The sequence below is a fragment of the Chaetura pelagica genome, unplaced genomic scaffold (genome assembly GCF_000747805.2).
Source record: "Chaetura pelagica isolate M959 unplaced genomic scaffold, ChaPel_1.0 scaffold265, whole genome shotgun sequence".
Lineage (NCBI taxonomy): Eukaryota > Metazoa > Chordata > Aves > Apodiformes > Apodidae > Chaetura > Chaetura pelagica.
Window position 1 is genome coordinate 963,692 of NW_009953449.1, and position 26,426 is coordinate 990,117.

The 26,426-nt window shown below is 42.5% G+C and overlaps 1 protein-coding gene across 1 annotated transcript; it reads right to left on the reverse strand.

Moving 5' to 3' along the window:
• Positions 1–202: 202 nt before the first annotated feature.
• On the reverse strand, positions 203–17,145 carry PCYT1B (phosphate cytidylyltransferase 1, choline, beta). Its single transcript, XM_009998492.1, has 7 exons — positions 17,010–17,145; positions 15,188–15,304; positions 11,943–12,094; positions 10,658–10,736; positions 7,687–7,829; positions 6,324–6,512; positions 203–783 (listed from the first exon to the last, which is right to left on the reverse strand). Exons 1-7 carry the CDS (start codon positions 17,143–17,145, stop codon positions 577–579), a joined length of 1,023 nt encoding a protein of 340 aa, XP_009996794.1. The 3' UTR covers positions 203–576.
• Between the last annotated feature and the right edge of the window lie 9,281 nt (positions 17,146–26,426).

Sequence of the window (26,426 nt, forward strand, 5' to 3'; positions counted from 1 at the left end):
AGCCGGAGAACTCTCCATTTCACTGGCAATAGTTTGGGGTCTGGGGCAGATGTCATTCAAAAAGTAAGAAGTAAAACTTTATTTCCCATTTCTGAATGTATTTGCTGCAGCAATGCCATTTCTTCACGTGCCAGAAGGGCTCAAGGTTAGCAGGGTCTGATGCAACTGCATCTTCTCCATCCACAGGCTGCAGCTGTCACATGCTGGCTCTGGAGCTGACAGGGCTCCTCCTGCCAGCCCCGCTTGGTGCAAAGTTCCCCGCTGACCCAGCCTGGCCACAGCAGCTGTGAGCAGCAACACATGGACAGGAACTTGCACAAAGGTGTATGTTTTTCTGACAGTTCCCAGTGCTGTGTCTGGTAAGCGCTGCTGGCCCGGCCTCCAGGCACCGTGAGGAAGCGGGGATGGGATAAGCTCTTCCTGAGATCTCCTTTGCTGTGCTCCCCAGTCTGTTTTCAGAATCTTCTCCCAGAGCACATTCCTTGCTGTCAGAGATGCTGCAGATATTCCTCACGCTTCTCCCCATCCAGCAGTTGAGTTCATAGCTTGTTCTTCTGTCTCATGGTTAAAAAAATGTTACTTTTCATCCTCATCTCCCTCGCTCATGCTGCTGAGGGAGGCAGAGGCAGCTTTTGGAGAGGAGGGAGGGGAAGCTTTATTGAAGACCCAGGGTGGAGATGGAGAACGGGACGGAGAGCGGCCTCGCGTAGGACTGCTGTTTGGGCTCTGCCGAGGAGAAAAAGCCTGGAGCATTCGTCCACTTCGTTCCTGGAACATCTGCTTCTGCAAAAGCAAAGGGAAAAGATGCTCTTGAGTAACACACAAAAGGGATGGCATGTCTGTGGGCAGGCAGGGGCTGCTCTGCACTGTGCCTCTCACCTGGGAGAGAGCAGGGCAGCAGGATAGAGTTCTGCTCTGAAGCATGGCCAGTTCAGCCCACAATTGACCCTTGCCCCTTCTGCTGTGCTTTTAATAACCCTTGTTTTACATGGCCAGGTTTTTTCTTATATTGGACACTCTGGTGGGAGAGACTATGTTGTGTATTGCCCCAGGCCAGCTAGGGGGAACACTATTTGGATTTTTCGTAGGTGTTGGTCACACTCTATCTCAAGAAATATATTTTTCTGCCTGAACTCTCAATGTTCCTTGTTCCCAAGGACTACGTATGTCCTGCTGAGCTTCCTGACTAGCAAAGCCTTTTTTTCCTCCTTCCCTTCTGAAAGGAGGCAGCCTGGTGCCTGCCAAATATTGGCAGCCTCTTCCCCAGCTACCTGGAGTGTGCACCAGGCCATACCCTTAAGGAGGGGGTGAGAATATCAGAATTCAGCCATCTTTGTTGAAATGAGAAACACGTGAAGGCTCTGTGTTCTGCTTTGGGGTTTATTGCCATTTTTGCTTTGTAAAGCTGAGCGGAGACCTGCCAGAGCCAGGGTGGTGGAAGAGACCACCTTTTCAGTCAAGCAATCTGCTACATTAAGGCAAACGCTGCTGCTTGTTAGCGGCTACGTGGCCGGGCATTAGGCTGCTGGGCTGGGCTACAGCAGATCTGGCACACAACTGCACAGCTGCTGCAGGCTTCATGTGGAAAATTCCAAATGTGAGTGACTTGCTGCTCCTTCTGGGGATGGGGAAGCAGAGGTCTTGACCTTGGCTGATGTACTGGGCACTGGATCGCAGTTGATGCTGGGCTGGAATGGAAGAGCCAGCCCAGACAAAGTTAAGTTTCTCCTCAGGTCTGAGAGCAAAATATTTCTGCAGAATGTGTTCTGGGTTTGCCTGCTTGGGCAGCTGCAGTCCACAGACTTTCTCAGCTTGAGTTTTTGTTTTGTTGTTCCTCCCGTTCCCCCCACAGTGATTCTGCTCTGTGATGACCTTCCTCCCTGCCAAGGACCATGTGGCTGCCTCTCTTGCTCTTCCTTCCCCCCTCTCTGAAGCTCAGTCTTCCCTGCCAGTGGAGGAGCAGATGCTAGGTTTTCCCATCAGGTTTCTGGTGTCTGCTAATTCAGGGGGTTAAAAGCAGGGCACAAATACCAAGCTTAACTGTTCCTCTGTGAGCTCCCTCACCCAATTTATATCTTTATCATGTGGGCCTTTTTAAACTTAGCTTTAGAGCTTGGATGTCCCTACAGTGCAGAATGACAGAACAGTTCCTGCCTGGAGCCATGCTTAGCCATGCTTTTGAGCATAAAGACCCATGGTGTGTAACCTACCTCTTGCACTACTGCTAGGTCCAAAATAGTCAAGACTCCCTAAAATCTCAGTGGTTAGCAGATGGTGGGTGATTGCTCCTGATAAATGGTGCCAGGTAGCATTCAGTTGGAGGAGGGTTTCTGTGGCTGAGAGCTGTGAGGATGTCACCAGGGCTGGCACAGCCCCACAGCCTGCTGAAATTCAGTGGCAGGAGTGCAGAGTTTCCCTTCAGATCACAGAAACTGAGGTTCTGTTGGCTTGACTTAGTCTGTTTCATCCTCTCACCGAACATAAGCCCCAACAAAAACAAAAAAAAAAGTTTGATATGAAACATCTTTTTCCTGGCCAAGCAAAACACTTTGACTCCATCCTGCCCCTGGCAGCTTACCAGCCATTTCAAAAAGCTCAGTGTAATTTTGATGCTTTGGGGTGTTGTGGTATCAGTGCTGGGGGAGATCAAAGTGGCCCAGCCTGGTTGGCATCTTATGTAGCAAAGGGCACTTGACTGTATCTTGGGCCACATCAGCCTAGGACTGAAAGAACCCTACTTACCCTGCTTCTAAGGTTCTTAGACAGGCTCTAGTACAACCTGCTTCCCAGTTCCTGCTTCAGCAAAGCATTTGTTGCTTGAAGAAGCTGGTGCCTCCCACCTTCAGCAGGGTGTGTACCTGGCCAGTTTGATCTGCCTCCTGCAGTAATGCTTTAGCCACCAGATTGCTGGCTAAGCCCAAAAGTGCTGCAGGAGGAGGTAGTGTCATTGACCTGCCTGCAGGATGACTCTTCCCCTCCAGCTGTGCTCTGGCAGGGTCGGATAGTCCTTCACAGGCAAGGCCTTCTTATCCTGGGGGTGCTCCTCAGGCTGAACAAGTGCAAACAAGTGTTAATGGGTCCCTGGAAGTGCAGGAGGGTTAGACAAGGCTGGGTGCACTCTGGACCTTTACCAAAGATAGGAAAGTAATTTCAAAGCCTTGGTTCAAGCAAGTTCAGCTACACCCAAACAGTTTATAGAGATGACCTTTTCCTTTTGGCAAACTCCTGACTGGGCAAAAATATTTTGCCTGTTTCTGAATTTTATTGTCTACATGTTGATAGATAGTTGGGCATTGTGGAGGACTGCTGCTTCTTAGCTGCTCATTCTTGCAAGGCTGTGCTGAGGTCCATGCTATGGACACACGGTGTGGCATAAATGCCAGCTCTGAGTTCTAGCTGCAAGGTATAGGATTCCTCTCAGCCGCTGCTGATGTCTGAGGTGATGTAGCTATTTCACAATGGAACCATGCCCCACTCTGTCTGCACTGAGGGAAACTGACCCTTTGGAGGGGCACCTCATCTCCTCCAGGAGGGATACTGGCATGGAAACCGTGCCCTGTGTGCCTTGCTTTCTGCCTGCTGACCTGGAGAGCAGCTGCCTGCTCAGACCTGTCTGAGAGAAGCTGCAACAAACCCCACAGCCTTCCCTGTCTGTGGAGCAGCATCTCTGCCATCAGGGCCTCTGTGCCAGGCTGCAATTGTGGTCTCTCATGCCAGGACAAAGTTTCATGCCACATTAATTGTTGTGACTCTCTCACCCCCCAAAAAATACATCTGGGGTTGCACAGGTGGGCAAAATTGCCAGTGAAAACATCTTGACGTTTTAAAACTGACCTTTTTCACAAATAGGCATTTTTTGTGGGTTATGTAGTTATGTACTTTTAGAAAACTAATGATAGCATGAAGCATATTATAATAATTATTTATGAAATAGTAACAGCATATTAATGGCATGCAAATTACTGATGTAGGAATCTAGCACTCCCGTAATGATTCCTGTACTTTTACTGTCAACATTAAAAGCAACGTCTAACAGTGATAAGGCAAATTAATGTTAATAACCGTTTTGACACTAATAGCAAGTTACCATTATTTTAAATCTTTTCTGTTGGAAGGCTCACACTGATTGTAAAAAAGCCACACCACCTCTCAGCTCACTGTCACTGATGTCTTTCCTACACCACCACATGGAGCTTTCGCTCTTGTTCCTAGCACAGTTCTGTGTTTGCACTAGATTTCCTACTCTGTGGCTGGGCCACTAACTCAGTAAACAGAAGGCCATCTCCACACCCTCAAAGACCTCTGCAGAGCAGCTTTTCTCTTATCAGAGCTGGTAAAATGTTCTATCAGCAAAGGGTTTTAAAAAAATACTATCAGTATGTACTGTTCAGTGGATAGTGCCAGGGGATAGGATCAAGGCTTTGAAATCCTTCTCCTCTCCCCACACAAACTCATCTTGCCTCCTGTGGGTTTCATGTGTTCTGTTAAAATTAGTTTTATTTATTCAGCACCAGTGGCAACAGAACCATCCCTCATGGGAAACACCAAGCTCTATGGAGATGTGGATGCAGTCAACACAGGTAAACCTGGGCTTTCCATCAGAAGACTTACACTCTTTACCTCCCCAAGGAAAATGATACTGTCAATGGTCAAACTGCTAAATATGCTGTTTGTTTACATGGCTGGGTCCTGTGCTATTCAGAGAGCACCTGATGCATCTTTAAGGAGATTCTAAAGATGCAGTCTCTGTTCTGAAGCCTTCAAGGTCTGATTTTAGGCTTTTCTCAACTGAGTGGTAATCAATAGGGCAAGTCATGACAGAGATAAGTGAGAAGCAGTTTTTATGTGATTTGGTGGCACTGAGTTGTGATGTGGCTGTGATGCAGGCTACCTAATTCACCAGGGGTCTGTGAATCTTCCTGAGGATTTATGAACAGAAATTCTGTTGAGATCATTTCAACAGAAGGTACCTCTAGTGATGGGAAGTTGTTGAGATATGAACTGATAAAAATGACAGGAGAGAACATTACATGTGTGTTGGCTCTTCAAAAATATTGCAATTGTATTTGCTCTATGCTAGTCCTAAACCGTTTTTTCTGGCTCGCTGCCTCTATTGATATTTTGCCCAGAACTGTAATCTGTGAGCAGTTACAGTGCTGCACAAGCCTCTTGCAAAGGGTTTGTTTTCAAGCCAGGAGGGAGCTGCCCAGCTGTGTGCCAGGGTCTGAAAATGTACTTCTGAAGCATCCTGCTGTTCTGTGGGGTTACTCCTCTCAGGTCACCCTGCACTGCTTGCTGCTCTCCTCTGTGCTTACACACATCTCCTTGGATGGAGTAGAAGCTTCTTTCAGAGCTTGCAACTAGAACAGCACATCCAAGATGATGCCTGTAGTGGTGGGTCTGGCTGGGGCCTTGGCTGTCACCGGAACACAGCTGCACAGACAGCTGCTTGGAAAAGGACTGACTCCCTGCCGGAATGTCTAAGAAGGTCTGTTTGAACAAATTATGACTTCTACATTCAAATGTAGCAGAGGGCAGAACAAGAACACAAAGCTTCTGAAGGTTTGGCAAGGTATTAGAACTGAAGGATGGGGGCCAGGACTCTTGAGGGCTCTGAAGTCACCACCCAGTCAGTGTGTGACCTTGGTTTGAGCAGGTGAAGCCCTGGGGTTTCTCCCCAGAATGGAGCTGTTGCAGATCCTCAACTGCCCTTCCAAGACACCTGGGGACCTTTGGTAAACAAGTTCTGTGGAGCCAGCACATACTGAAGGGAACTTCAGAAGTGCTTCAGGTCTACCTGGGCCTTCCCTGCAGTAAGTTAGATGAGCTTGGCCACTAAATATGCAAAATAATTTCTTGGAAATGTAAATTAGTAGGTTTTTTAGAGTTAGAAAATTGTCATCTACAGCTGAGTACAGAGCACAAAAAGAACTACTGAAAGACTTTTCAGTGTTTCTGTTACTTTACCACCTCCGCTATACAATGTCTCCCAGAGGTCTGTGTGGTCCCATTTAGTGCTAATGGGGAGAAGAGCCTGTTTGCTCAAGTGCTGCTGTGCTAAGCAGCTCTACAGAATGCAGTATCACATTCAGCATTGCACCTTCACAAAAGACAGAAATTATCCCAAAGAAGCAACAGCCAGAAGTGGCAAATCCTCTCTGTGCAGTCTTGGCGTGTGTTTCTGGATTCAGCAAACAGGTCTGGCATTACCCTGCTGTGCTGGCTTTCAACACAAAGACTGCAGCAAAAGAATCTGCTCTTGATCTGTGTTACTGAGGAGAAATAAAAACCACTCAGACTCCCTGCAATGGCAGAATACCTACCCAGGCTCCATCGGGTCCAAACAGCTCTAAAAAGTTGCCAATAAATTCCCTGGATTTTTCTTCCCATTTCTGAATGAGGTCATGGCTCTTCTCTTCCACCTTGTAAACGAATTCTTTTGATTTTTCCTCCACATTCTTGACTTTTTCTTTCATTTTGTCCACTTGGTTTTGAAAGCGGTATTTCTTCTCCTGTTTTAGAAGTGTGAACATAGATTAAGATATAAGGACTTGGAAATAATTAGCCACTGGCAGCTGAGAAGAATGAAAAATGTCATTAATGTATCTTAATACATATGGCTTTGGTTAACTATTCCCATGTTATTTTTATAAATGCAAATTTAACATTTGTGGAATGAAATGCAGAAGGCACACATTGAAAAGGCTGTCTTGGGTAATTACTGTGTTTAATCCACTACTATTTAAAACTTAGTGTACTTTGAAAATTACATTAAACTTGTGAAGGATGCAAGTGATAAATTAACAGCTCAAACTTAGCAGTAAGCGAAAGGCAAATCTCCCTGGGTTTCCTAGCAAATGCAGCCCACTGCTGACTTGCCAGTCTGGATGTTAATTAACTTGGACCAAAATGTCTCTGAGCCTGGCTGATACAGCAGCTGCTTGCTGCAACACAGATGTGTTTAAGCCTGTGGCCAGCAAACCACACAGAAAAGAGAACAAGCTCCTAATTGCTAAGTCACACAGAGAAAGAGAGGGATGGGTAAGATAATGCTAGGGAGCTCTTGTCAGGCCAAGCTTCAAAAATATTGCAAGGTTAAAGGGCTTTTGTCTTGAAACACTTCTGTGCTCCACAAAGGTAGAGTAGGCCCAGCCAACTAATGCTGAGCCCTTGAAGGTGTGTGGTCTCTGCAAAAGCACAGATCACTATCAGCTTTGAATTGCCTGTGAATTTCAATTAATGGGCACCTGAGTTTACTTTTAAAACAAATACTGTTTTATGCTGAGGTGGGTTTTATTATAGCTTGTGAATCACTAGAACTGTCTTTGCAGGCCAGAAGGCCAAACAAAATCCTCAAGGTCCAAAGGAACGAAACTCACTTTGCACGTAACAGGTCATCAACCTGAGTGGCTGAGAAGCCTGTGGTGAGGGGTGGGCTCCTTCCTAGTGTGTCATTAAGTCACCTACAGCTCAAGAAGGAAGAAGGATCAGCAGCTTCGTCACAAATGTGCAAGCTTAAGATGGAAATGAAGCTATTAATTAATAGAACCAATTAACCAGTTTCTTTTACATCAAGTTCTTTCCAGCTGTTTTAAAAGCAGTAGGGGGAAGATATACTTTCTTAACTCTACATGCAGGGCCCCAGGGGAGAGCATTTCAGAAGTAACTGCAGCTCAGTGTACTTACATTTATAAAACTGACATTCAGCTCTTTGGCGGTGTATCCTCGTTGGAGGTTGCGCCGGGCGTACACATCATAGTCCCGGACAATCCTCGTGATGATATCGGATGTCGAGATCCCTTCGGTTCTCTGCGTTGGTACGAACATTCCTGGGCAAAGCGGGAAAAGAAAGCCTGCTGAGAAAGCATGGCAGTACCAGGCACTGTGACAGGTAGCTGAGGATGAACACAGAGATGCCAGACCAAAGGTAAGAAGGTCATTGACTTTTACCAAAGCCTCTGCACCTTCAGGTAGAAGGTGCATTACAGTAACTGGAAAACACCCTGGAGGTTCCAGTAGCTTGTAACAGGAATGTGAAGCATAATGGTAGTGTAAAAAAAACAGGTATGTAGGAGCATATCAGTCTCCACAGCCCCCATTTCATGTCCACATGGCCATGTCAGTGGCTGCATAATGACTCTCCCTGCTCTGACACGTCTGTAATAAACCTGGCCATGAATTAATACTGCATGTATTTTCCTCAACACCCCTGAAGAGTATTGTGCTTTTTTATTGCTCCTCATCAAGACAGGATCACTTGGACCATTAAAGCAAGTTACAAAGGCAATAAAAGTGGTAATACAGTTTGGTTCAGTAGTTACTTAGAGCTACAAAAAATTACTACCATCACTTATATAAAATTGCAACACTGAGCTGCTGATGAGAGAGCACTGGGAAAAGAGATGAAATGGTTTTGCAAAGCAAAAAAACCCACCAAACGGTAGTGCTTTGTCTTAAAAAGGGTACTATACATACAGACAAATTAATCCTCACATGTTCACTTGAAGTAGGCAGGCACTGCTAGTTGATTTCACAGGGTTAGAAAAAATCTGGAGAAGGAATCAAGAAGCTTAGTAGCCTCTTGTAACTAAATGCCATGTGGTATTTTTTCTTTCTGATCTCTAATTAATACTCTGCTAAAAAATAGATTATTTTAATCACAAGCAGAGAAGTTTCCTTGGTCTTTTTCTTGGTGCTTTTCAGGCTTGCAGCAGTCACTCAGGGAACTATTTTTGGAAACAGTGAAACCCACTTTGAGCCAGAAGCCTTTGTAGATAGCAGCTACAAGAATACATCAACAAACCCTACACCCTTGCTAAGCCAAAAGCTGGATTGCTTTCAATTAGATGTATCAAGACATGTATGAGAACGTTACCTTTAGTCATTGATTTTGCTTTTGCTTTAATTTGCCTTATGTGGTCCATGTTTTCCAAACTAATTGTTCACAGATGTGCAGAGGTTTAGTCAGCACACTAACCCAGTTCACCATCATCCAAATGCCCTCCCACTCACTGAAGGGAGTGGGCAAATGGGAATCTACACAAGGGGCTCCACTGTTCCCATCAGCTTCTCTGCTCCCCAGCAACCTGATGCAGGAAAATGGGAGTACTGGAACTAAGGAAAATGCACAAGTGCACCTACAGCATTGCTGTATTTAGAACAAAACACCCTAGGAGAAATTCATTATCATAATGATGCTGTTAGGGAGCATTAGGACTATTTTAGCACTAAATCTCAAAACTCTTCACAAATAAGGTAATGTTATTTCCAGCTTATAGGTAACAAAATTCAGTGATTCAAGACTGAGGTCACTTCTTCAGCTTCTCACAGTGACAAACATGGGACAGACCACAAGTCCTTAAAGCTGTAAAGCCACACTCTATTCTGCACACAAAGTTTTAATTTCTATCCATGGACATGTGCGCACTGCACCTGTGCCCAACAATAGCACGGGAGGATGTGCCAGGTTTGGGGACTCTCCAGCTAAGGCTGGTAACGATGCAGTGACACCAAGGGCTCCTGTCATGTTCTCTTGTGCAGTCAGCACCTTACAGAAAGAAGGCAAAATAGCTGCCTGGCCAGCACATACACTGTATGCCCTTGGTGACCCATCCTTACCAGGGGTATGTTTACTTCACTGTCTAGTGAGGAAGGTTGGTGCTGGCTCTGAAACTGTAGAACAGCAGTTCCCAAAGGAAGGTTGTGAGCCTGACACCACAGTGAGGTTTGCAAGTGGAAAAAGATCAAGAACTGCTGCTATAAAAAGCCTATTTTTTCAGCTCGGTTCAATACCTAGTCTGCTGCTGTCATTGTGCAGTTTGAGAAGGTCACTTTGCACGACAAATTACCATCAGGCAGATTTGCTCTGGAATTTTTTTAAGCCTCCAATATACATGTTTATGTGGGCCAGGACAGGATGGACACGCCAGGGTTCAAAGCATTAACTCCAGAGAGCAGGAGGAGAAAGGTATGATCAGCTTCTTCCCACCCCATGTGCTGTGTCAGGATAGCTGATTCTGGCAAACTGCAGCTTAACACTGGCTCCTCAGATTTAATCTGTTTCCTTGAACTGAAGTGATACAAACTCCTGATGATTCCAGCATGTTCATCTTCAATGTAACATGACAGTCAACCAAACTGCTAAATAGCCATGGCAAATTACTAACTCTGGTACTGATGTAAACCCTCTGCCAGTGTAGCAAAAAGAGCCCTCAGTGCAAATCAGAAGTGAATCCTAATGACTCCAGACAGCTGCCTGTGCTTGCCCGCATTTAGGGCTGGGCTGTGTCAAGGAGTCCTCAGTTTGCAGTTATCAACAAACCACTGCAGTTTGCTGAGCTACTGTGGGACCTCAACTCATTTTTATCCATTCAAAGCTCTTAGTCAAGCACCCTAAAATTGTTTTGTAAAATCCAGACAGGACTCTTTCGTGACAGATCTGAATGGCTTCCAGGGGGTAATGGCAGGAGTTCAGCCAAGGACGTCCTCTGTGGTTATACAAAGTGAACCTTTCTGCTGAAGTCAGCAGTACCTACTGTTAAGAGTCTAAGAGAACATTATCTCTATGATGTCTCTTCCAGGAGTTGTGCTCAAAAGGCAGTAAAAGAACTTGAGCTGAGGCTGAAAAGGAAGGTGCTAAAAGTGTAAAGTTGCTTACCTGCCTCCTTTATGTGTTTGTACACATCATCCGAGCCAGCGGAGGAGTACGGGATGTCATCGTGGGCTACAAAGTCAATCTGCCAGTGAACAGAAGAATCATATGCCACCACCACTGAATTTTGGTTCAGTGTGGGGTTGTTGTGAAGGATCATCTCTTTTCTCAACTTCAGCTGACTTGCTTTTGACATTCTCATCCTAAAGCCATCGCATAGAATATTGAACTAGATTCAGGCCTACAACTGCTGTCTTGTATGATCCATTATGAAAGAACAGAACACTTGTCTCCAGAAGCACTGCCATCAGCACACTGCTCTGACTGATCTGTGGGATATTCCACACAAAACACAGGACATCCATTCCTGCTTTTATTACTACTGGAGGAGCTACGTCAAGTGACAAAGCCTTGACTTTTAAAATCATAGAGGCACGATTATTGATTCTTCCTCCTTAGGGCTGGGCATGTATCTGTGCATACTTAGTACTGTCACGCTGTCCATTCCTCTCCCAGTGATGTCGACACTAAAATACATCCTAGTTAATTGTGATTTTGTTAAGATTAACATATATTGCAAGAGTCAATAACACATAAGAAATTATATTGTGCCTTTTAGAGGACACATGACATTTTATTGTATTTCTGGCCATTTATTGCACCTATTGAGATTAATAAGAAATATGCCTTTAATTCAGGGCTTTAACAGAACTTTAATTACTATCTGATAACTTTGCTGGTTCAGGAGCTCCTTTCATGAATGTCAATTTATGGATTATTCTTCAGTGTTACTTTACCATTCAGAAACCCCACTACAGAAATCATCCTAGCATAATAAAAAAAAAAAAGGCAAGACAAATACAACAACTTCTGACAAAGACTGAGACAAGCACGTCAAGTGACTGGAATTAGCTGAATTAAATAGTTTACTCCAGCTAATACAATTTCACAGGTTTGCTGTTCATAGAATTATAGAATCACAGAATGGTTTGGGCTGGAAGGGACCTTTAGAGGTCATCTATTCCAGCCCTCTGCAGTTTGCAGGGACATCTTCAACTAGATCAGGTTGCTCATGGCCTCTTCCAACCTCTCCTGGAATGTTTTGAGGGATCAGGCATCTACCACATCTTTGGGCAACCTGTGCCAGTCTCACTACCCTCATTGTAAAAATTTCTTCCTTACATCTAGTCTAAATCTACCCTCTCAGTTTAAAACAATTACCCAACTGTAATGAGTTTGTCTCAACTGTCAGCCTATGCAGGGGAGGTGAGGGATAAAGGGAGAACTGTACCTTATGTTTTTCAAGGAACTCAGGTGTCAGGGTCCAGGGTGCATCTCTGATGACCTCATCCACATAGCGACAGTGTCTGAGGGCTTCATATCGCTCAGTTTCATTCATCACAGTGAAGCCTTTGAATTTGTGAGTTAAATCATCACTGCAAACTAAAATATACAAGTGTCAATAAAGTGGCTAGACACTCAGTAGAAATAGCATGACCAGCAGTTATTTATTTCCTGGTAATTCCATTAAGCACTTAGTTATTAGCATAGCTAATTTTGGAGTGCTCCAGGGCATCTAGGAATTCTGTTTGGGGTTAGCAGGTACAATCATAGATTTCTGAGAGATCTTTCCCTTTCTGGAGCTGCAGCCAGAGCCCAAGTGAGACAATGTAGGACATTTTGGGTGGTATGGTATGCACATGTTGAGGTAACTCAATCCTGCTAGAAGTGGGGAGTTCATAGGCTGTGAAATTTCAGGGGTGATGACCAAAGCTTTTAATACAATCAAAAAGTGCAGTATCTGCAATCACACAGCACTCGCAAAATTCAAGTATTACAAAATGGTCGAGGTGGGAAGGCACCACTAGACATCACCTAATCAAACCCCCTTCCTCACAGCAGGTTCAACTTGAGCAGGTTGCTCAGGGCTATGTCCAGTTGAGTTTGCAAAGATGGAGACCCGTCAGCCTCTCTGAGCCTCCTGTTGCAGCTTTTTGTTCTTATGTAAACAATGCTTTAAATGATGAATTTGTCAACAAGGCTCAGAACAGTTTATCACTAAACACTGGTGGAAAACAAGTCAGAGAAGATTTTACAGGAATCTGAGTTCAGCTTTGAGATCAGCAGGTTTCATAGAAAGAGGATTTAGGCTTGTGCCACGTTCAAATGGGAAATCACAGAAGGAAGCTCTGTGGAAATGGGAGAAGTCTTATACTCTAAGCAAGTCCAGAAATCCTACATCTGTAACTCTGCATGTACCAATACTTTGTCACATTGCTTTAAAAATGAGAGGAAGCAACACCCATGTTACTGGAGGACTAGAGGAGTTAGATATTATCTTTCTACCCACAAAATGTTGCATAAAACACTGTGGCCTGTCCCCACAACTCTAACTTTGTCCAATACTATAGCTAGGAGAGTCATTTGACACCCCACCTGAAATAATGTGACATCCCTTTATAGCTGGGTTGACAGTGGTTGTCCTTCACCACAGGTCAGAGCTGTGCCTTTGGATCTCACTTGTCTGTGACACTGGGACCAACAGTAAATGTACTTGACAAATGATAAATGCAACATTATTAGTGATGCATGGAAGTGTGAGGAGTTGCTGCTTCTTTCTAATTTGAAAACATCAGCCTATCAAGGTGCTGGCACAGATGCAGTCTTTTGTAAGATCTAAAGTGAATGTTCATGCTGTGATGGTCATTAAAGACCTTTAAAGTAGGAAAAATGAAGGAAGGCTTAGATAACCCTGGAGTTTGTGCAAAATTCAAAGCCAGATAATAACGTATATATGAATTTCAGATAGTGAAATGCCACTTGATACTCTTATGTCACTTTTTATGCCTGCTGACAAGAAATGTAATGCAAATCAACGCATTCTCAGTAGAAAGATCCCTTCTGGGACTGTATTTATATTTATTTTCAGCCTTTATGATATCTTAAAGCTACTCTCTCCTGGAAGACAGAATCTACTAAAATTATTGGAAAACAGTAATTTCTGCTTGAATCCTATAGAAAGGTTTGATTTTTTTATTACTGTTTGTTCATGCACAGTGCAGACACAGTAACTCTGTATATCCTGTTTTGGTTGTGTCATCCTCCTCTAGTGATTGATTTGGGAAGGTATATATAGCTATTGAGAAAACAAATCTTAGCTCCAAGTACTTGTCTTCACAATGAGAAATAAAAGTGGTTAGTTGTAGTGCCCACAAAGACACATAACAACAGTGCTTTTTGCAGCACAAACTCTGTGTGGGCGTGGACAGATGCCCATTTTTTAATCATGCCAAGAAAGTGCCTTGCTGGGGAAAGGTGATGAGCACTGGCTGCAAAGTCCAGCTATGCCACAGATTTCAGGCTTTTGCCCCGGAGCTCCTTCCCTTTTCTGGGATACCCCCCTCTCCTTTAAAAGCAATAAGAAAATTTACTTAACTGGCATTTTTTTAAAACTTTGCCATCTTGCACCTCCACTTGCTTCTTCTGCAAGCTATCTGGCTCAGTAGGAAAACAAGAGATTCCTATTATTTACTTGCTAAAAAAGGGATGTCTCCTTTCCCTCCCAGGAAGCTACCTGGGAATTGCCACAACTGATAAACTTCAGAGTAAAACCAAAGACTGTGTTTATAAGGAGATTCTGCTTTTCCTCTATGTTGGGTCTTTTTTCCCCCCACCTTTTAACTGATTTGAGACAACAACAAAAAATAATTTATCTTATAAAGTGTCTGAAGGTTCACTTTAGTTTTTTAATTTGCTGTGAAATCTTTATGGAAGGCATATCTCAGCCCCAAAGGTGCAGTGAACCTGGAACCAAAATGAGGTTTACCTCACAAGAGCAGAGTTTGCACAGCCAACTGGGCAGGACACAGCCACCCTCGGGTGACTCCTCAGGCACGTGCCAACTGCTGAACAGCTGTTAGGCAGCCACATAGCAAAAAAAAAAAAAAGAAAAAAAAATATATTCATGGCAAAAAAAAACCAAGCCTGGCAAGAAAGTAACCTGCCTGGGGACACTTGTGAGCTGAAAAGGACTTTCAAATCCTGACCTGCACTTGGGTCTGCAATGCTAACAGGCCAGATTTAGCTCCTCTGCTGATGCTGAAGGCTGGGTGGGCACACACTATACTGACCTGGCAGCCAGGGGCTGTGGGCTCTGCCTGGCTGGTGGAGTGGCCAAGGAGCCAGAAATAAATGAGCTGCTGATCTCATTCACTCATCTCCATCTCTGAACAATTTTGAGCGAGTAACTGAAAAGGTAATTATTCATATGGAGCTATTCTGAGCAGTCATGCAGGCATTTGCTTTAGCTAGAATGGGAACTGTGCCTGTGCTGCTGAGGGCAGAATCTGACTTTTACTTTAATTGATGCAATTGTAAGGCTTAAGTCAAGACAAATCACCTATAGAAAGCCCCCAGAGTGAAAGTAACATTCAAAGTCATAGCATATAAACAGCTGGGGGTGTGAGCACAGCAATAACTCTCTGATACTGCAGCACAGAAGCAAAAATGCAGCACAATAAATAATTCTCATCTTACCTCCTACTAATAAGTAGCTATTTGGGAATAGAGTTTTGGCTTGCATAAGAGCTCTAGCATGGCCAGAGTGGAAGAGGTCAAATATCCCATCTGCATATACTCTGACAGGTCTGTCAACTGTGGATAAAGAAACACAACAGTGATTTTTAGTTCCCAAACAAGTTGCACTTAATTCTGCTGGGCACTTTTTTGTTCCCAGATCAGATAATTGAGGAGATTTACAGCAATTCTGATCAAAATGCACTGTGGGTACACTTGCAGTGTTTTATAGAATCAAAGAATCACAGAATGGTTTGGGTTGGAAGGGACCCTTAAAGGTCATCTAGTCCAACCCCCCATGCAGTAAGTAGGGAGATCTTAAGCCAGATCAGGTTGCTCAGAGCTCCATCCAACCTGACACTGAATGTTTCCAGGGATGGAGCACCTCTCTGGGCAACCCGTGTCAGTGTTTCACCATCCTCATTGTAAAGATTCCTCCCTTATCTAGTTTGAATCTACCCTCCTTTAGTTTAAAACCATTACTCTTTGTCCTGTCAAACAGGCCCTGCTAATAAGTTTGTCCTCAGACTGTTCATTATCCTGCTCATTACTCGGTTCTTCTCTGTGCTTTCTGCTGTTTTCTCTCAGTCTTAGCCTATTTATTATTATCCATCATCCCCGTATTCTAATTTAGCAAAAATGCCATCTTCCTGCCTCATTCAGAGTTCCACCATATGTCTTGTTCTTTTCCCTCTGCCTTTCTAGTCAATTCTGCCTTCTGGATTTTTTCAATATTTTTTTTTCCTCCTTTTTTCCTATCATCTCTGTTCTCCTTCCCTCTGGTCTGTAATTTGTTTTTTTTCCCCTCACAGCTTACCAGTGTAAAAAGGTATTGCTTACCTCTTCCACGTAAATCTTTCACTTCCCTTTCATACTTCCCCTCTTCTCTCTAACAAGCCTATAAGGTATTTTTCTCACCATCCTCCTGATGATACCCCCAAAACTTTTACTTTCCGTACAACATCTTCAGCAGCAGCTTCCAGACAGAAAAAGGATTTGCTTTACCAAATGACACACCTGACAGCTGTGCCACCTCCAAGCAAAAGGACAGCAGAGATGACAATAACACAGCTCCAACCTTCACGGACTGTGCTTCAGTACTACAGAGAGATGTCTCTGCTGTCAGGACATCCAAGGAGATCATCCACAGCAGAACACCGTTCCTTGCAGAGCTGACTGGAAAGCAGCCGTTTACTCCTATAAAGTGTATGTACTTTAAAGGCTTATTTTAAATAAGTAAAATAAATAAACAAAGACTTTTAAAAAATAATCAACTTGGAATTTAGGGGACTGGTATGTATTTGGGACTTCACGTGAAACCATCCAATTTCTCAAGCACAGTCACAAATGTCCAGATAAAGAAAGTGAGCATGGTTTCTTTGTGAAGGGCAAATGGCCTTTAAGACCACCTAAGGTCTGATGCCAGAACCAGAACATAAATGAAAGAAGAATTTTCCAGCATACAGAGACAGGATGAGAAGAAAATCCAGGAGGAAGCCAGTACACAACACAGTTTTCAGGCTGGCTGGAGTGGGCTGGCAACCCTTCGTTCCAACCAGCATGAAGACATCCACAAAAATATCAAACTAACTTGAAATGTTTTGTCTTGTTCTTTCTCTAGCAGAAAATAATGGTCCTGATGGCGCTGGTTTCTTTCCCATTACCTGACAGCACCAGATACCAGCCTGGCCTTTCTGCTCAGAAGGCACAAGGGGTGCTTGTAACAGAGAGCCTGTGCTTTGGGAGCACCCACGGTCCTGCTGGTGTAGCTCTCTTCACATACCTGGGGTTCCCAGGCGGGCTTGTGCAATGGTTAGCTTCTCGTGGGGGGCTCGGCACTGACAGCTTGTTTCGTCTGCAAATGGAGCAGGTGCCGTCAGAGTCTGCAAAGGGGAAAAAGTAAATTTGTTTTTTTCCATAACTTAACTGTGGCAGGATGATGTAACCACACTTAATGCTGATTTATTCTCTGGGGTTTTTTTGCTTTTTGGTTGGCCCTGATGATATACAATTCACACATGGTAAAATTATGAGGTAAAGAAAGCTTCCCAAACGCATCATGTAACCTAATTATTTGTTTACATTGAGGAGCTCAGGCATTTTTGAGATGGGTGCAGGTACATAATTTTTGTGTTTGCAGGACTAAGTCAGGTGTGATGGACCAAGCAGCTTAATTCTTGGTTTAGTCTCAATGACTCCAAAGGCTCAAGATGCAAAATGTATTCTGCTACCTCTAAATACTAGCCAGAAAAACTAGCTACTTCAAGCCTCTTCACAAGCACCAATTCCTTCCACTGACATCAGTACAGGTAACTGGGACTACTGGTTGTTTTGCTGAGTTTTAAATCAGAATCTTGGATAATTTTGAGGAGCAATTCAAAACAAATGCTAGAATACAACCAGAAGTCCCATCTAACTAGAGCTAACTGATATACAACTCCTGACACACACTGTGCATAAAATCCTCTGACTGTGATCAGAGCACCACAAGGGCTCTTGCTCTGAAGAGCTTATAACAAAGATATAAAAGAAAGAGGATGTGTGAAGAATGATGTGGCACTATCTGACAGAAAAAATGATTACAGAAATTGCATTTTCTGCCCATGTCTATGTAGGAAGTTATCAGCAATCAGAACCTCAGATATTTATCATCTGCCATATGGTCTGATATGAAAAAACATACTTCTACTGCTCTTGGCTTGGAAGCTTTATGAAATCATAGCTGAGTTTTGGTTTCTTTTGCTTTTGTGAGATGAGATGGTGGTTGAGACAAGCCAAAGGAAATCTATCACTTGCTGTGCCTCCACCATAATTTAGCTGGGACCTTGTGGCCTTGCAGCTGTGGCTTGGTTGGGTTTTGACACTGACCATGTCTGACGTACAATTGCCATCCCATTTTGAGCACCCATGGTTGATTTTAAGATAATTTCTTTTTCCCTTTAAATTTTTTGAGCATTTAGATGTTGAATGCATAATCACTGAGCATTTATTTTCTTCAGCATCCCTGAGACACTTGAAGACATGTTATGCCTAATTGCTGCCATCCTCTGGGATCACTGGCCTGTTGCATGGAAAGCTCAGAGGACAGTAGTAAAACAGCAAAAAATACTTGAACATTCATCTAGCTTTCTGCTGATTTACTACTCATTTTGTTTACCAAAAGCACTACAGTTTTATTTAGGTGCTTTTTTTTTTTCAATTTCCATTTTTTTTTCTTTCTTTTCAGAATCTCAAATGTTTTAAGAAATCATCATCATTACTATCTTCATGATGAAAATCACAGTGTCTCTGCAGAGACAAGGTTAAAAATGGAGAAACGAGTCCAAGTTGCTGTCTGGGTTCCAGGGACAGGAACTGTACATCGGGCCACCCACGCCGCACAGCATAGAACATGACACATAATCATACCATGCCAGCTCCTTCCTTTATTTTCTAAAGACTGTCTTTTTGCTTCTGGCTTTGTGATCACTGTGTGCTAACCTGTCTTTTTATCTCCAAGCAAGGTCAAGTTACACAGCAGCCCATACAGCCTGGTTCCCGCTGGGATAAAAAGGAAGGCAAGAATGTTAAAACAATAATCGCTATAGTTGGGGAACCTGCAACTGGTAATCAGATCCTACCTTGGCAGAGGCTGTTTCCTTGGAGATTATTTGAAGAAAATAGACCTGGTTTGCAGCAAGATTCACCCCCTACACACCTTGGCAAACACAGCGGTGCTTTTTATCCCTGTAAATGCCTTTGCAACACCAAGATTTTTCTTTCAGTCTCTGCTCAATGGAGAACCACCTCTGTTCAGCATTCCAGCCTTTGCAAATGCTCATGAAGCTTACTTTATGGCTGAGGGCTTAAAACCAGACTTGTCAATATTCCCATTATTCTGTAACCTCTCAGTCACTGGATATGAAAGTACATTAAATACAATTCATTAAAATCAGCAGTAATCTATCAAAGCCATGTAGAGAGATGCATAAATACCATGTGCTGACAGATCAAGTGAAATACATCAACATTTTCAATATTATTTCATTTTATCTGGCCTAGAAAAAATGCTCCTGAACTTAACAAAAACATGAGTAAAGTAAAAGGAGACCATTTGTTTTGTATAAGATAAAAATTATTAAAAACCAGAAATAATTTATCAAACCTCTTTCAGTTTGTATATAATCACTTGCATTCTTTCCAATTTCTTGTCAGTAATAACTAGAAGGGGGAGAAGAGAGCAAGTAATTTATGTAACAGCTTTTTAATTTTGGCTAATCCATTAAAGTACTTTTTGAAGTTTGCTATAGTTTTGCCAATAATCAGATGGTTAGACAAAGACTGTGCAAATCTACTTCTGTCTTTTTTCCCTTCATCTGTGGCTTCATTCTTTTCTAGGCATTTACATTTTGTGATTAGTCGAGCAAGTCATATTAGCCTTGTATTTTGGACCAAGATCTGCTTCATTCTGTAGCAGGGTGTATTCTATAGCTTAGGTGTGTGATTAATTATCTCATTTTGCTTCTTTGGCACCTGCTTCCTCCTTGTATTTTTTTATATTCTTGTACTGGAAACTTCAGTTAATTCATCCATAGTCACACATTCTCTGCCCCTCATGATTTCATAGTTCTCTCTTTTTTCTCCCCTTGGTTTTACCCAGGCTGAAGAGCTTTACCTTGTTTATTTGATCCTTGTATGGAAGCTAGTTCACAACTTGATTATTTTTGTTGCCTTTCTCTGTTATTTGCAAGGTGGTTTATACAGTGTTCAAACTGGTAACTCCATTTCTAGATTTTAATAGGAATAGAAAATTATTTATGTGGTGCTCACACTTTGCAGTTCTCTTTGATGACATACGCACCTTACACCTGGTGTCAGCAGGGGGACCTGACTTTCATTTAAGCAGCCCAAATGCCACACACTGTTACTCTATTATTCATATGTGGTGTTTAAAGAATGTCATAAATGGAGAAGCCATTGTAATATTAGGAATCATTAGTGATATTCACTTCAGAAGATGTTATAAGCTCTTGCAATGAAAATCCTGTTTCCTGGGAAAGAAGATGCTGCATTAATTTATAGCTAAATTCACTTCCTAAAAATGAATGTATTCAAAATGAATGTATTCAAAAACACCCTATCCAATAACTGTAGCGTATCAGAAGCCATCCATTCTATGAGAAGTTTAAACAGTGTCTTACTTGCATTCTCACCAAGCTGCAAAATAACAGCATGATGCTCAATAAACTGCAAGAAATTAAAAAGGGAAGGTAGGTAAAGGGGGGTTTCCTAGCGAACGCTTCACAGCTCCATTTGCACCCAGTAACATCTCTGTGACCCTTGACTATATTTAACGAGACAGTAGCCCAGAGAGGAGAGGACAGTGTGGCAGGCAGCCCTGAGCTGGTTCTGTGGCCAGGATTCTTTATGAAGAAACCCTACATGACGAGTAGAAGCAGCTTATTTTTATCTTGACAGTACCTTTTTGTTACCACTCTTCATCGGCTCTTAGGCTACTGTAGCCATTTCACCTAGCTGCTAGTCAGCAGAGAAACATTCCCAGTTTATGCTTCCAATGAATTAAAAGGAAAACGGTTAATGATCTGTAGCAGAACAGGAGTCACACCATTGAGCAGGTCAAAAGCACAGTGCCTCCACACCCTCTTTTTTGTTTACAGCCTAAAATAGAAGATAATTAGTTGTGTTATCGTCTGCTTGTATTCTATATGCTTGGGGTTTGGGTTGTTTTTTTTACATAGCAGAAAGGAAGACAACAATATTTTTTTAAATGGACAAATTCAGACCCAAGTATGCCATAGTACACCTGCCACTGTAACTGTGCCTGCAGGGTAACTGTATGCAACATTTGCTAATTAAAGGAGCTACTCTCTCCTTTTTTCTTTTTTTTTTTTTTTTTTTTTTTTTTTTTTTTTCCCCTTTTGATTCACACAGCTTCACTACCTCCCTCACCACCTGGCATAGAGAAAAATTACATTCTCTTGGTAGAGAGAATAGTTGCATTGTCATCTAAGATTCTGCCATCAACAGAGGTCTGAGAAAATTTCAGATCTTGAACCAGCTGTTAACAGGCAAAACTCAGCCAAGCAGGCTGGGCCTGTGCTTACAAAACAATTACGCTGTCAGGCAAATTCTGTGGGAGGTCTGATGCTGCAATCTCCTTTTACCTCAGAGGCAGTATTTAAAGCAGGTAACTCATTTCACTGGAACAAATCACATGGGTAAGATCTACTCGTATGAGGAAAGATTATTTTGGGAACCTGTTCCTGATGTTGGCAAACAATAATTACAGAGCAGGAAACACTGACATCAGCTTTAAGGAACATTTAAGAGCAAAACACTAGCAAAATTCTTGAGCAGGAACTAAAAATGCATGCTGAGTTTCTCAAGTATGGAATGCCCTTTGCAAGGGGAATAGCTGTGTTGAGGACTACCAAGGTCTCCTCTTAGAGGTTTAGGGAGTCAACACTGTAAAAACTGAAAATCATGTTGTTTCATTTAGTACCTGTAGTAACTTTGACCCAAACAGATAATTTTATGAGCAATTAAGTTGTAACTGGATGCTACTGGTGGGTGTCTCCAAGTAAACTTTTTACAGACAGTTCCAATATTAATTCAAGTATCAAAATAAAATCTAGCCTGTTCTCTCACAGTTCTGTTGACTCAGGGAGGTGGATGTAAACTAAAAATAGGGAAAACTAACCTAATAAGAATAACAACTTAGAAAAATAAAATCTTTTTGCAAGCATTCCAAATTGCCTTATTCTCAATTGCTTTTTCTAGGCTTTATCTTCAATCAAATATACTTTGCTTGTCAGTAGTATTAAGTAAGTAACAATTAAGTGCAAGATGCCATTACAAACTGAAAAAATAATAGAAAAGCAGCTTCCACTGCCTTCTCAAGAAGCACAATGATATACATAAGTACATAGATTATGAAACTAGAACAACTATTATATAATCTAGTCAAATATTTTCAGAAGGCAAAGAATTTTGTGACAAGATTCCTGCATGACAGCCATGACTTCTGGCTGAACTGGAACAGGCTATTTAGAAAATAAAAACCATCCTACCTCTAGGATCAGCCCCAAGTCAAACAGAGCTCAAGCAAAAGGGCCACTGAGGAAGCACCTCAATCTCCATGAACACCAGCTGGGAAGGAAATGTGACCCTTGGCAGTTTACCCACCTGAGCCCACTTCTCTGGCACAGCTGGAAAAAGCACTGTGTACAGGTGACCCAGGTAGGACTGAGAGAAAAAACTGCAGCTAAGGCAGCGTGCAACATCTGAGCCTAGATGTCCTCTAGCCTGATGGGTAGAGATTTAGCCAGCCCACCAGATGTCTCAGCACTGAGAAGGGATATGCAGTTTCAGAAAAAAGTATGGGGCTCCTTCAACTGGGCATGGATTACCAGGCACCAGCCTGGAGGCACCACTGCAAAATGAGGACATTGCAATGAGACAGCAGAACCAAACTGCCTTAGTACTTTTGGAATTAAAAGCTGAATGACAGATGCTTGCTGGCCCATGAGCAATGCTTGATGGTTGGCCATGGTCAACAGACAAAAAATGTGTAAACACTGCTCTAATGTCACTCTGTGTTTTACTGATCAACCCAGAAATTGGAGACAATGTCAGTTCATTTTTTTTCTAATACCTACTTCTATTTACTTGTACATTAGTGTACACACCTGATGTATCTCTAAAAGGACCTAACTTCAGCTTTAACACAGGCAAGGATTAATCTGTTTAAACCAACTGAGTTACAACAAAAATACTGAGTGAATTTGGCCCAGCATTCAATCTCTACTTGTGCTTCTACATAAAAATACTTAATGTCTATCAATTGTTTCATGTCAGATGTAGACCAGCATTTTGTAGAAACTGTTACCTAAAAATAGAGCTATGTTGAAGTAAAAATACCCACAAACCAAAACCAGCCCCATTTTTCCTCCTGCAGAGGAGGCACATACTCTGCAGTTCCCCAGCTGGCAGGCAGAAGCACCCTGGGAAGAACTATTTTCCCATAGGGAGTGCTGTGGACTTCTCTTACAGATCCCTGACTCATCCAGTGCCTTTCACAAGAGCTTTTCTTCCACTTTATGTTGTCTGTTTATGTGTGTGTAGAAAGGGAAAGCAGATTATGTAGAAACAAAGGTATCGGCACATATTGGGATAGACAGTTGTGGCTGCACAGAGCGTCTGTGCGTGGTCCTAGATGTGTGGTTACACACTATAGGTACTTCTTGCCCAAGTAGTTAGTATTTGGCTTCTAATTCTGTATGCCTTCTGTTCCACATCACTGTATGTGCTGGCTTTCTTTTTGCATTTTATACATATTTTATATATTACAATGTTGTGTATGTTTTTTAGGAGGGCGAAGAGAGATTCCATTTACAATGGTTTTCTACTGCTTTCTAAAGATAGGACACAAACTTTCATAGTAACGACAACAGCACAGTTTAAGAAATTGGTAAGATTCTCCTACTAGAAGCTGCTTCTAAAATAGCATCGCATATATGCATTTGCAAGCAAGGAATACAATGCATGGAATGTAATGTTTGCTCCCTGTATTCGTATGTCATGTGTGAATCCTGCAGAAAATATCTGTAGTTCTGTATATCTGAGAAATACATATTGCACCATGTGTTTGCAGAGACTATGGCATTTTGGGATGTATACCAATTGCACATCCTTTGATGTAGTAAATGCAAATCACAGTAGCTTTCTGGTGTAGCTTTTCTACGGGCACCACTTATTTTTTTTTAAGTGCAGCAAAGACTGCTACACAGTCCTCAAACACAAACTACATTTGGCATGTCTTTATGGGTTTGTGCTTTTATGTAGTAGCCAGCATTTATAAAACTCAAAACATGTAAAGTCTGCAAAACTCAAACTTATAAAGGACCAAAAAGATATTTGGCCAAATAAAGTCATTCTGGGTTCCTCAAATGTAAGGCTCACTACATATATATTTATGATTAGTTCCACTTTGAAGTAAACAGATGGCAGACCCCCTAAGTCATAACATCACATGACAGACAGATGCATGGGACTCCTTGCAACCATAGTAAAACCCACTAAATTCATCATTGGCTCCTCTGATTAAAATTGCACATACCTTTCAGTGATGCAGGAAAGATAAATATGAAGCTCTATGGAAGTTCATGGAAATAAAACATCTGAAATAATTCTAAAAGGTTGCATCAGCCCCTCCAAAAACACTGTTTGCAAATACAAAGGCATCCAGGGATGAAAATACTGGAATGCAAGTAAAGTACACTTTTCTTCCAATTATTTCAAATTTTGTGCTTAACATTTCATTGCCTAACAGCAGCAGCAGGGAAAATGTCTACAGGAGTCTAGTGCCCCTTTAAACCATTATACAGCTCCAGGGAGTGAAAGTACTGAAACTCTACCCTTCAATAAATAAAATAATTTTTTAAAAAAAGACAAATATTTTCCAAATGTACTTGAATAATGTGAAAAAAAAAAATATTCATATACTCTATAATTTCTTCTAAACATCTATAAAGAAAATGGCTACAGCTACCTAAAATGATGTGATGGCTGTGATGTTCAGCTGCACCTGAGTCTTGTCCTCCAAAGTATTTAGTCATCCCAAGGAATTTGATGCCTAATTCCTATTGAACTGTAAAATACTATAGTTTCTGAGTCCTGCATCAAGGCAGGAGAAACATGACCAGGAGTAGACACTGGGATTGCCAGGGTAATCAAACGGCTCTGATGTTTACAGTGCCCTAGCAGAACATGTTTTATCATGCCAAGTCTCTGTCCTTGCAGTGGTGATGGTAAGCAGAAAAACCTAGTTGGGTACTTCCACACAGGGCCACGATGCCTTTTCCTGCACAGGCAAAACAGCTCGAGCCACCTGAGACCAGGCATCCAACGGTAGCACAGATGTCACATAACCATGACCTCAGGAATAGCATGATATTCCTGGTGTTGCATTGCCAAGGACAGAGCAAAAAGCACCCATCTGCTTCTTTATGTCACCTTGAAGACAGACTCACTCTACGTTAAATTCACAAATACTGCTGCTTAATTCCTGCGTGGTCCTGTACCCACCAACATCCCTGCAAGCACAGGCCAAATCTACCACCGACCTGTCTACTCCCTTTCCCCCCCTACAGCTCACCTACAATTCATGTGGTTTTCTGCTTTCCTAGTTTCTTAAGGTTCCCTAAGTTGTGCCTAACTGCAAGTGCTGCAGAAGAGCCTGTATTCCTTATCTGGGCTGAAGGTCACATTAGACTCAAAGCACAACAATGTGATGGAAACATACGTTTCCTTGCCCTGCATTCCCTTAGCTGGCTTAAACCTAAGTTTTTAATAAGACATTGGTACCCAGGTCCCAACAGTACTTCTCCAGATGTTCTCACTGAGGCCCATATTGGATGACAGAAACGTGACATACAAGGAAGAGAAGCTCTCAGTGTGCTCAAGGGAAAGATGAGACCAAGCAGGAAGTTTTGAAGTTTGTTTTCAAGTAAGTTTCGATGTGTATTCAGTTTTGCCTTATCTGCAGCACTATCCTTATAAATTGCCATTGTTTCCTTTTGTGAAAGATACTACCTGGAATGGCCTTCCTGAATGAGGTGTGTTTAAATGCCTGCTCATGTCATTCAGGGTGAGTACTGGTAATTCTCGAGGTGCACACTGATCTTTCAAGGAGCTGCCTACATGTGGGACCACAGTTTTGTGGGATCAAAGTCAAACTCTTGATCCCAAGGGACATAAATAAATGATGAAAAAATAAACTAATCATCTCACAAGGCTTTCCACTTGCTGCTTGGTATTTCTTCCCTTGGTATCTCTGCCTCACTTACAGGCCTTTTTAGCACAGGTGCACGCAGGCAAAGCCTAAGGTGAGGATCCTCAGACTGACATCCACAGTCCAGCAGTGCTCTGCAGCTTGTTGAAAGTTATCCAGGGGCAACTACCGTATTGAATGTCCACTGTGCTATGACTGGCAGCGATGTTTATCCCATTTAAAACAATTAAGGCACCCATGTCCAAACTGCGGAATCCTAGGGTTTAAGTAGGAGAAGCGATATTAACTTTAAAAATGGATGGGACAGAGGTAGATCAGAAAGTGTCCGAGTATAGCAGTTTGGTCCAGATGAGAAACAGATAAATGCAACACTATACAAACCAGGACTGGAGAAACGTTATTTGTGGG